At 43.0% G+C, this 12,015-nt stretch overlaps 1 protein-coding gene across 1 annotated transcript in view; it reads right to left on the minus strand.

The window, feature by feature from the left end:
* The window catches only part of LOC146178089 (uncharacterized), a 28,039-nt gene extending 20,694 nt beyond the window's left edge, over positions 1-7,345 (minus strand). The window contains exons 1-2 of the mRNA XM_084579628.1: positions 7,306-7,345; positions 6,323-6,507 (exon numbers count right to left, since the gene is read on the minus strand). Coding sequence (XP_084435754.1) covers positions 6,323-6,507; positions 7,306-7,345 — 225 coding nt within the window. The remainder of the gene's footprint in view (positions 1-6,322; positions 6,508-7,305) is intronic.
* Positions 7,346-12,015: the final 4,670 nt, after the last annotated feature.

Consider the following 12,015-nt stretch of genomic DNA (forward strand, 5'->3'; position numbering starts at 1 on the left):
GATAGATAGATAGATAGATAGATAGATAGATAGATAGATAGATAGATAGATAGATAGATAGATAGATAGATAGATAGATAGATAGATAGATAGATAGATAGATAGATAGATAGATAGATAGATAGATAGATAGATGGATAGATAGATAGATAAATAGATAGGACCTCGCCTCTCTGTAAACTTGTCGTTCTTTATTTCATCCCCCTCCCCTCGAGAGGCTCAGTTTATTGTTCGTGTATACTCCGTCTGTCACAGTGTTCACGGGTATGCTGAGATCGTTGGGCGGAACATATCAAAATGGCATTAAAGAATAATGTGTAATCTTCTGCCCTTAGCGACCGGGGCGTCATCAAAGCGAAGCGCTAGGGAATGGCTTCGCATGGTCCGGTTGTAAGGTTGGTCTGCATCGAATCGCGGGAATTCTTAGCCAAACTAGCATGTAATAGGCACGTCATCGGTACTCCGAGCACACCCGGTGGTGCTGAAACCTCGCTTTTCGGTCGCTGCGTGTGATAATAAAGGCCGCAGCATACCTGGCCAGAGGAGGTTCATGGGGCATCTTGTGGCTCTTTACAAGAAACAAGTGACAAGGAAAGGCGAAGAATATTCCATTTGTCACCAAGAAAAAGAAAGACAAAGAAAAATGGACTTTAGACAACGCGAGGGGACAGGAAGACGAACGGGAATGAAAGGGGTAATTTTTTTGCCGCTGTCAAAGCCAGGAAAGGAAAAAGGAAATTTGAGAACACATTTCTCTGGCAGTTTGATAAAGGATAAGTTTAGTATTTCAGACTGAATGCGCTGAATGCCTGTGAGCAGGAAAAAATGCAAAGACCAACGAAAGCCAAGTATTTGTAGCCTCTAATAAGAGTGTCGCCTTGTTCCTGCATGAAAACAGCGGCCCTGCGGAGAGCTAAACGAGCAGAAAATGCAGAAAAGAAGCAAGGTTGAAGCAAGCCATAGGTACCCAGTAGAAAAGAGACAGTCGTTTCTCGCAAATCTCGGCTAGAATCTGGGAGAAGGCCTGCTGCAAGCAGAACAAAGTTGGACTGAGGTTGAGAAACGATGGAACTTCTTTTGTGCTAAAGTTGTCTCTTAAAACTCACTCGTCGCAAATGGAAGGTGCGCTGGGCTAAAACAGCTGTACTTTGAATCCGCATGAGTTTTGTCATGCTCGCTTTTAATGTCTTGGGTTTCTTGGTGCCGATGCAGAAGTCTGTCATTTACTGTTGGCTGAGTAGGGGGCGCCATCTGCTCAGAGGCTTCGATAGACGAGAATAGTTTGTTTGAGAAGGATTTAGTACGTTGAGGGATTTTTTGTGTGATTGCCAGGCCGTGTTTCGTTTTTAAAAGTCCTTAGTGATGCTTAAACAGAGCAAAAGCCATTTTGATCGCGTCCGACAACGTCCCTCTGCGCACATCATCAGTTAGATTCATAAACCACCTTGCGGGGAATATTGGTACATTGCGTCTAAAAAACAATGACAGCTGAATATCTTAGTTGCGGATAAACAATTTACTCCAAATAACAGTTTCGATATCGTTGAATTCTCGAGTGACAGCAGGTAAGATATATCTTTTCAGTTTACATTGTTGACCTGTTTTACTCCACTCCGCCACAAGAGTGGTTGGCAGGCGTCTTGAACTGTACGAAACTAACGGCATGGTAGCTTTTCGGAATGCCGCGGAAAATTCCTGTGGGAAACTTCATGACTCTAGTGCAGTTTAATTTTATGTCCCCAACTGTTCTCGTTTTCAATCACGTTCATGCACAAAAGAGCGGAATATATAGTGGCTCGTGTGTGGCACCGATAATGCGCAACATGCTTCTTACATGTAATTACAAGGTCTATCGGGTGCTTTTTACGGAAGTAGAGTTTTGAATACTTATAGGTATGGATACGAATTTTTAATTGTTCTGGAGAAATATAGTGATAGCAAAATTGCAATAGTTTAGAACAAGCGGAAAATGAGTGCGATTGGGAGCGCCCATAAAAGAACAAAGAATTAAGAAAACGAACTATAATGAGGCAGCTATACACCAAATACCTCAAGGAAGAATAAAATGAGATCATTGCCACAAAATGATTTCAGGTAGCAGCATATTTTATTTGTAGACTATATATATTTGAATAAATATTTCATAAATATCGCATCTTTTTGTTCCCTCTGTATATTAACAACGGTTAATATCCAAGCAATTTAGGTCGCCGTAACCATGGCCGGCTCACTAAAAAAAAACCTACTGAAATTGCTCGAAACAAACGCACGTGAGTCAACTGGAATACGATTGCTTGCAGTGGGTTTTCAGTTTTTTCGAAATGTGCTTTGCTCTGAGCTACTGCGTCTAAGTAATGGCCATATGCTGCTTATGTTTGATCCAAGCGAATTCATAGACGGAAGCTATATAACTATCCTCATTTCAGTTCTTTCGATGCGTGTTTTACACAGAACGACTGCTTCCGGGTAATGGCTATATGCTGTTTATGTTTTTTACAAGCGTAATCATGAACGGAAGTCGTATAGCTACTGCCATTTCGATCTCTCAGATGTGTTTCGAAATTGCAGGCACAACCGAGTCGGAAATCTTTTCTTTCTTGGCATTAAGCCTTGGGTTAGGAAACCTGCACCTGCGCGCCTCCACCCCAGAAATTAATCATACTTTATCTTTTTTTTAAATGAATTCATCTAGCGTGAAAGGGGAAGAAAGTTTTCCTTAGTCTCCCACCGGAGTGACGTTTAGGATTATACTACCTGTCAGCCGTTACATTATCATAGCCTCCGACATTTTGGTGGCGCGGTGTCGTAAGCTGCTTTGAGCAAAAATCTACCGAGCTGTCATCTCGCAGAGAGCCTAAGCATTCGCTTACGGTAGCTCGCGCTCTCGAAAGATTTATGTGGAATACTGACGATGCTCTCGGGTTTGATGGCAACTGTCGCGACGCTGCCTGTAAAGCTCGTTGTATATGTACACTTCGGATTAGACTCCAATCTTGGCGGACGTAAGGTTATCTCCGCTAGATGCGAGGGGAGCATAACTCACTGGCGACCAGAGGAGCATGTGGCCTCTTCGCCAGAGCAGTTTTGTTTGAAGCTGGAGCCAGAGGATGGCTCCCGAATGTGTGCAGAGTGTAATAAACTTCGTTTCTCGCCGGTGCACCATGTGCTGTTGAAATAGAGAGGATTTCATTGGCCCCCGGGAAAAACAGCGCGTCTCGAATCTATTAAACTGTACGCACTGTCGAGGGAGGCCACTGCATGCGAAATGAACGAGAGATTGGAGACGAAATGGACGGCACATTCATTGTGAGCGGCAGTGGGTCGCTTGGTTCCGTCCAGCTAACCTTGAAGCAGAACCAAGGTCAAACTGGCACTTAGCCACTCTAGCGACAGGTTTCATCCACTGTTTTGTTTTATGTAATGGTAACCTTTATATGCTTGTATTTCTTTTTGTTTTTCCCACCCTGCTATGATCTGTACCAGATCGCAGTACCTATAAATAAATAAATAAATAAATAAACCTGGTTAGTGACCACTTCGCTATGACTCATGACATTTGGCCTTGAAAGATTATTGATTCCGAATAACGTCAGTGATCACTGTTAGCATCTAGAAGCGACATTGTTATCAAGCCCACCGATAGCAGTATCAGCATAGTTATTCTACCAATCGACAATTACAAAAAGAGACCTATAGTCAACCCAACAATGTTTTCCGCTATTAAATGTCATATACCGATCCATTCCAACAGTTCAGTGAAATCATCTTGTGTAAAGTAGTATATCTATTAGCATTAGAACTAATCGCCGAGAGCGATTATAAGTTTCTCGAACCAATAAATAAACAAACAGGTTGATTTTATCTGCTACTCAAGATTCATAAGGTTTCCACAGAATCATTGCTTAATACAGACAATCCGGTGAGATCGATTGCTTCTAACAAAAACACGCCTGCAGAAAACCTGTTAGTATTCTTAAGCACACCTTAGCAGGCATCCAAATCCATCTTTTTCGTTCGTGAAGTACACACCACACTTTCTTCGAATAACAGAGGTTATAGATAACACGCAGAACCCATCAGATGACTGTATACCTGCCATGCTTATGTCAGGGCACTCTGCAAGAATATTCCTGTCGATGAAAGTATCGACATCATATTTCAAGTACTGATGTAAAACTTCTACTTCCATGAATATGGAGTTTGTCTCTCGCTGCTTAAATCAGTCGTCACATTAAAACATTTTGTGTTAGCCGATATTCTGAACCAGCATGAGCATTCCTTTCGCGCCGACATACACAAACTTATGCACGTGAAGTATCGAATCCAAAATATTAAATTAAGTTCTTGTAAAACCCCTCATATAACTGCGCTATATTGACGACATCTTCATGATATGTCAGCATGGATCAGAATCACTCCAATCGTTCATCTCTCATCCTAATGGTTTTGACAGAAACATTAAATTGCTGCTCAGCCTTCACAATTGAATATAACTTTCTGGACAGCACGGCGTCTGTATAAAATGAAATACTTAAAGCTTCATTGCACAGAATACCAACAAATCAGCAACAATACCAAGATTTCACCAGTCATCATCCGAGACATTGTAAGCAAGGAATAATTGTAGGACAGGCTACCCGGCTGCGATGAATAGGTAGTGATGATAATGACTACTTGAATGAACGTATTAAAATCAACAATAATTATTCAAAGATCCCTGTAGCTTCCTGAATATAGCCCTCAAAAGTCTCTAAATCGTAGCGTAATGCTAAAGAAACGACTGAAAGCTAACTTTGAATATCGGCTCTCTTTTATAACGAAGTACTGCACGCCGTTCCAAACATGATCAATACTTAGTGGAAATACCATCCCATGCTAACACTAACGACCATCCGAAGAAAATATTACCGGAGGCACCAAGAGTAACATACAGTTGTAACACAGATATCAGAAATATTCTAGTACATCCTTAACTCGGCTACAAGCATCTATTCCAACCACATTATTATTCTCGACCCAGATGTAAGACGCCTCAAGAAAGTTTATTTTGTAGAGAGGTGATATACTTAAATATTTCCACAGAAAGTGGTTTCACTCACAGTGACTGAGAAGCAATACAAAACAACGAGAGAGTATGCAGGAAATCTCGAGAGGAGAACCAAAATTTCTCAAAACGCAGCTACAAAAACCACGCAGCGTAAGGGCATGGTTTGTTCATTGCAAAAAAAGAAAAGAAAAGAGGTAGTTTCTATATACGGGTATCAAAAATGGACAAGGAAAATAAAAGAATCGACTTTTGATAACTCAGGAGGCAACACCTAATTTTTCAAGCAAGTTAAGCTCGTCCTAGAACGTGGAGATTACAAAACGTTATACAGAAACAATGAAACAATTTAATAGAATGTGGCACCATCTATTCAGATCTGGGTACAGGTCGAGCACTGAGGTACAGATAATGAGGCGCTAGAGTTAAAACACAGGTTGATAAATCTACGGCCACCACTAAGAAAGGTCAATCTTTATGGTTGGTGGCGTCAAATATGCGTCAAACGCTAAATACTAAAGGTTTTACATTTAAAGAAAGCTTGAAAATTTAAAGATAATAGATAAGTATCACTGGTTACAGAAATTTGTCGGCAATAAATATCGAGAATGGGGCATCTCCGTACCACATGTTTCATAGGGCTGCATAAAGGAAACTTGCAATATTCATTCATCCGTCCACATCAAAAACTCTAATTTCCTCTAGACCCATGGATCTCCTGGCTGCAGGAAATAGCTTTTGCATAGGCAGGAGACAGTTCATAAGTAAGATTTCAGAGCGAAGAGGAAAGGTAGGTTATAATATTCAGTATATTCGCGCGTAATATTTCTCAGACATATAGTTTTGTCTAATTTCCAGATTTCAAGTGGCTCCATTTATCTACGCAATGCTCACTACTCGGGGTCAGCCGATGAAGCTAATTGTTGATTTTGGTAAGGTAAGTGTTACTACAATCTTGTGTATTGATTCCATAGCGTTGAATTTACCTTCCAGTAGCTGAATGTTTTTGTCGCTAAAACGCAGTGGCTTTGAACACATTTTTTTTTTTCGTCCCCTGTCTCGCAAATCGAGAACCACACCTCCGGTTTTTCTAATCAGTTTTTTAAAGATGCTATAATAAATATAAGCGCTTTGTATTTTAAATATGACATTTTTGTGTACGTTTTGAGGCCGGACATTCTGTTCACTTGTTAGTTCATGATGTCTTAGTGCTCAGTAAATGAACATACTGAACTTTGAAAAAACATTTTTGTTCGACTTCACAATACTTTGACGCACCGTGCAAATCTGATCCACCAAGTCAGCCGTGCAGTCTACCCTGTTGGCTCTCTGCTCCTTGCAGTAGTAGTAGTGGTCGTAAGTGGCTTCCATTGAGAAGTAGACCGGCTCGCCTGGCTTGCGGTAGATGTGCGGAAGGTCGATCTTTCCGCAGTGGCGCTGGGCAAAGTCCATCTCCGCCTTGTCTGCCAGTCAGTTCACACAAAAAATAAGAAATCCAAATTACGAATGCAGACAGTTAAAAATAAACGTTAGGAGCCCTTAAACTTTGATTTCACCAGAATGGGCAGTAACATAAAAAGGCGAACCATTGTACTTGTGCCAACAAAATACATTTGCTAGCCTACAATGATTTCATTCTATGCTGGTTTAAAATATGTGTGCATGGCGTGCCCATCATGTTGTCACGTGGTGATCACAATACCGAAGGCACTATATGAGAAGACTGGAATTGCACTGAAATAATCTTTTCACGGAAGCGGAGTTGTGCCCTCAACGGAATTAAGCAACTCGGCGCCGGCGATAGCACGAAGCATGCTCGGCGGTCGTCGGATTACGTTTGCCAGATACAATCGGCAGCGTTAAATTCAAAGTCGGCGGAGAAACATCTTGATAAAGCCTCCGAACGTGACAGAACCATCTGCACTATGAGTGGCTGAAATCATTCTAGGTACACCGCGGTGCCTCTTGTGCAACGCAGAAAATGATAAAGCCACGCCCAGCGCCTTTTCGGCCTGGCTCATTCTGCGCGTTGCAAAGTGATAAGGATGCACGTCTGCGCCTGTCTGAAGAAAAAAAATTATATATTTCATTAGTTTGCTGCATTGTACCCTTAAGAGTGGCCTACGTATACAAACCTGTGTTCTAAGCATACTTGCGTGGCAAATATCGCAACACGACCGACAATGAACGTAAAGAAGTGCCCATTACGATGGCGCTTCTGGCTCAGGTAATACCATTTTTCACTCAGAGACCTAACTCACTGTTGCTCTCTTCGGTCTTGCGACAATTATTCTCTGGCATAGACAGACTATAGAAAAAAAAAGATGAAAATAAAGCCGTTCATTCTGCATGAAAGCAATTTTTCATACCAGCGCAGACACCGTGTCACGCAGCAGTTTTTCGAGAGATATGTCATGAAGAAAAGCAAATGTATGTTTGAGCGGTCTATGTTTATGGTTGAAAAGTGTATTTTATGCGCGATATGGTGTTAAAGGTAGCTTTACCTTGATTTTGGATTGCGCTGGTCCTGATGTTTTGAGAGCTATATCTTTACTTCAGGTACGAACATGGCAATAACGTGCTTGTGTCTGGGTTACCTTGAAACTGAACCAAGGTGAAACTAGGACTTAGCCTGTGCAGAGAAAAACCTCGCCCAGCGTGTTATGCTGTCGTAAGCTGGTGCACGACTAACTGGCCGTTTGGTCACGAATAATGGCCTCTGACTTTGAAAGGTAACTGATTCTGAATAACTTTTCACATGATTGGCGCGTGATGGCCTCAGCTGAACAAGTGGCATTGGCAAAACCAAGTGCAACACAACTATTGCTCTTCAGACTAGGTTTAAGCACATTTAACCAAGTTTAAGTTTTGTACCTTTATCACAATATATTCGTCATCTCGTCATTCATCAGAATAAAATTTTATTTGTAAGTCTGCGCGCGTCTAGTTGACTACTTCTTTGTCTCTGCCTGTTAGAGCACTAAGGACAGTTTCAATGAATTGTAGTTAATGTGGCAAGTTTGAAGTCCCAAAGTGAGTCGAACGCCGTAATCGACGCCTGTGGGAAACTTCGATCACCCGGGGCTATTTAACGTGACCTCATTTTGCACAGTACACGGACGCGTTGCGCTCCTCGTCGATCGTAACTTGTCTCTCGCCGCCGGGATCGAATCTGGGTACCTCAGTTTAATAGCCTTAACTACTGAGCCCTCACGGTGGATTCAACAATCTCAAATATGCAGGAGTAAAAAAAACTCTGGAGGCCACTTCCGATCCCAGAGCTATATATTGGCAACACCGTTCAGGGAAAAGCCAGGCACCAGCTTTGTATTCGCCTTTGTAAGCGAAAACACTTAGCATGCCTTTGGCAGGTGGTAGATTTCAGGTGACACAGACTGGTAGGCTGGACATCTTGGGACCATTAGACATGGCCGGGGAAGGTAAGGAGTTGGCCCGAGTGTGGAATCGAGTCTAGGACACTCGGAGGCCAAGGCAGTCATGCTACCCATAGACCAAGCAAACATGCTCGTACAGCTTGGATAAAGTGGGGTTTTATATTTATGGCGGATGGTGACTCTCGTAAGGCTGTAGCTTGAAACTGTATATTAAGAATAAGTGTCACATAACGCGGGAATATATCAAGTGAATGGGGATAAGGTGAATGGTATTGGCACACAAGGAACCGCTGCTAGCTAGTTAGCGGTGGCTGCTCCCAGCCCTATGGGGCTGGGACTGGTAGGTCATGGCGGGGATCTAACACCGTGGTCGGGGCCAGGGCTGGGCAAGATACTTCGAAAAAGTATCTTCGATACCGATACTCGATACCCTGAAAAATTGTATTTCCGATACCGATACAAGATACAGGATCGAAATCGAGTTTCGATACAGATACTCAGTACTGTATCGTCGATACTTCGATACATCACTGAAATCCTAACATAATGAAGGTGGAAATACAATTACCGGCATTAGGAAATTTTACCGTGCTTTCTTGATTCATTAGAGCATTCCTATAGCGTAGTTTTTCTGAAAGGGCTTAACGAATGCTCAAGCCTGGAGTTATTGTTTAAGCAGCTGTCCTTGTCAGAACTTCACATTGAATTGAAGCCATGGTTACAGCTAAACGATTGCTTCCACAAGCAGCCTAGGGATATAATTCTTTAAACGAATGCTCTTCATGCGAACCGACCTGTGAGCACTTGGCTATACATACAAATACAAAGGTGCAAACTGCGAGCGTTTGGAGAACTGAGCAGTTATATTGCCATTAGTGCGATAACAAACTTTACAAACTCTGCATATTGTTAAAAGCTCAAAGGAAAACAAGAAACATAAAATGGCTGAACGTTTCTTAACCCGGAAAGAGCGGGATTTCGGCGTGCTAAAAGTGACACAAATGAGAAAAGCCTCTGTATATGCGCACACTAGCACACCGCAGTGTTGTATTCGATGAAGACACCTTTTATCAGCGTTTAAGAGTGAACCATAGCCGCGTTGACTCAAGCATCCTGGAGGTAGTTAGGAAACTCGAGGTTCACTAGCATCGCTGGAAAACTACTGCTGGTTGTAGATAAAAGACAGAAGATATTTTTTTAACAGAAAGTGTCTAATATGGTGTCAATCAATTCGCACATTTCAAAAATTAAAATTTTTGTTTTTTTAAGATAGAGATATCTTCACACGTATTATTGAAGGTTTGCTCAAATGTGTTGCAATGTGCTCTAAAACGACATTCATAGCTTTCATCTCGTGCATATTTCATAAAATTGTGGACGCAATATTTTTTTCCAGAAAAAAAGTCTAGTAGAAGCCTCTTCCCAGTGTAGTTAAAAGGATGGATTTGTTTTTCGCCAAACGCCCTTACTACAAGAACGTCGTTAGCCGACTGCATCGTGGTGGACTGAGGCCTTAGAAGCTTATGTTATTGCCGTCAAGCAGAGCCGGCACACGGAGCCCAGGGGTTTTGGGTTGTGCATAAGTTACTGCATCCGACAGCACACCGAGGGCACTGCTTGACGAGAATCAAACGTCGTAGAGACGGGGGGCGGACGACAAAGGGTGGGAAGAGCGGTGTGCGAGATCCCTACTCCTTGTTCGCCTTGCGTCTCCGCTTTGCTGATATCTCGGTGTGTGTCTGTTAAAGGCTTAGCAGCTTTATGCTACGGACTCGATGCTCAAAAGTAAAGCACCTCGTTTGCACCTGATTGCCTGCTTCAGTTTTAAAGAAAGGGAGTCTGGTTGACGCTGAGGGCATTTGTAGGGAACTCAGCAGCACTACAAGCCGTGTCTTAGGGCCTGTACCACCGTCTCAGCCGTCACCCCACTCTCACAGCGCTCACAATATTTGCAGTTTTCTTTAGTACCGAGTATCTTCAAAATGCACGATACTTTAAAAATGTTTTTTCGGTACCGATACTCCGATACTTTCATTTTCACTACGTGATACCTAATACCGATACACGAAATGTATCTAAAGATAGTATCGAAGATACATGTATCTTCGATACTGCCCATGACTGGTCGGGGCTAATCAGCGCGTGAGCAGTGGCGGTGCGCGCTAGCTGGTCACGGAGGTGGATCGCGGATGGCGCTATGCTAAAGCTCTCTATTGAGCAGACAAGTGTAAAGAAAGCCAGGAACAGGTTATGACGGATGTGTGATTGCCCCGCCGGGGTGGTACAGTGGTAAGACGCCCGACTACTGTCCGGAATTCCCGGGTTCGAACCCGACCTCGGCGGCTGCGTTTCTATGGAGGCGAAACGAAGTGGCGTCCGTGTGCTGTGCGATGTCAGCGCACGTTAAAGATCCCCAGGTGGTCGAAATTACTCCGTGGCCCTCCACTACGGCTCCCCTTTCTCTCTTTCCACTTTCACTCCCACCTTTTTTTCCTTCCCTTACGGCGCGGTTCAGGTGTCCACAGACACAAGTGTGACAGATACTGCGCCTTTCCCTTCCTGTGAACCAATTATTACGGATGTGTGAACGAAGGCTACAGGGAGAACATTACTTTTAACAACATTACTATCATTCTCTTAATGTACTTCTATTTTAAACATTTATGTCGAATAATGATGTAACAATTTCATGGTACACAATTGTAGAGTTGCTGTAGGTCTGCGGTAGAGCACCGTACACGTGAACATCGGAGATCAAGGTTCAGATCCACGCGCTACATGGTTTTGTACTGTCTAATCAGTTATCCTCAAGCCATGAATAGTTAAACTACCATTTTGGTATCAATGACGATCAGAATAGTGTTATTATAATAATATTGTTAAATCCCGAATACGCCTAGGAGGTCTCTATATAAGAGCTCTAGGCCTAAAATGGTGGCGGTTCAGAGGCTGACATCAAGCAACACGGATTAGAGAGAAAATTCGTACTAGTAACCTCCTGGCGGAGGAAAGTGCGCGGGTAGGGACATTTTGAGCACACGTAACCGGCATTTTGTTTGGCTCTCACTAAATTCCGCAAGCAAAAATTAGAGGTCGTGTTTTGAGCTCCCACCAGCGGCAGCGGTTGTTTCCTTCTAATCGGCATACAATTATGTACACGCATAAATGCAATGCTAATTCATTTCAACGGCAAAATGGGAAAATTCCGTGTAACAAGCCCCTCATGTTCCTTGAAATAGACTGTGCGTTGGCGTGAAGCGCCTAATGACCATACGAGGCTACATGACGAGGTACCAGAAAAGCTGCTTTATTTCGATGACTGTGGCTTATATACAGATGAGATGAATGATTGATAGCGCCCCCTATACATATACAAAATATTACCTCCTTATAACACGACGCAACGGAAATAACACAACAATGAACTCAAACTGCCTTCGCGGGGACTTCACAGCACATGGCACGTTCCAGCCTTCCGGTCGTAGGCAAACTCGTCCGCATACCTTACTGGCGGTCTTCTAGTTCGTTGCGGTCGAGCGGCGTTTTGCTGGTCAGGCAGCTGAGGAGCAGACTCCG

Source organism: Amblyomma maculatum, chromosome 9, assembly GCF_055883805.1.
Source record: "Amblyomma maculatum isolate TAMU_Amacu chromosome 9, ASM5588380v1, whole genome shotgun sequence".
In the NCBI taxonomy this organism is placed as follows: domain Eukaryota; kingdom Metazoa; phylum Arthropoda; class Arachnida; order Ixodida; family Ixodidae; genus Amblyomma; species Amblyomma maculatum.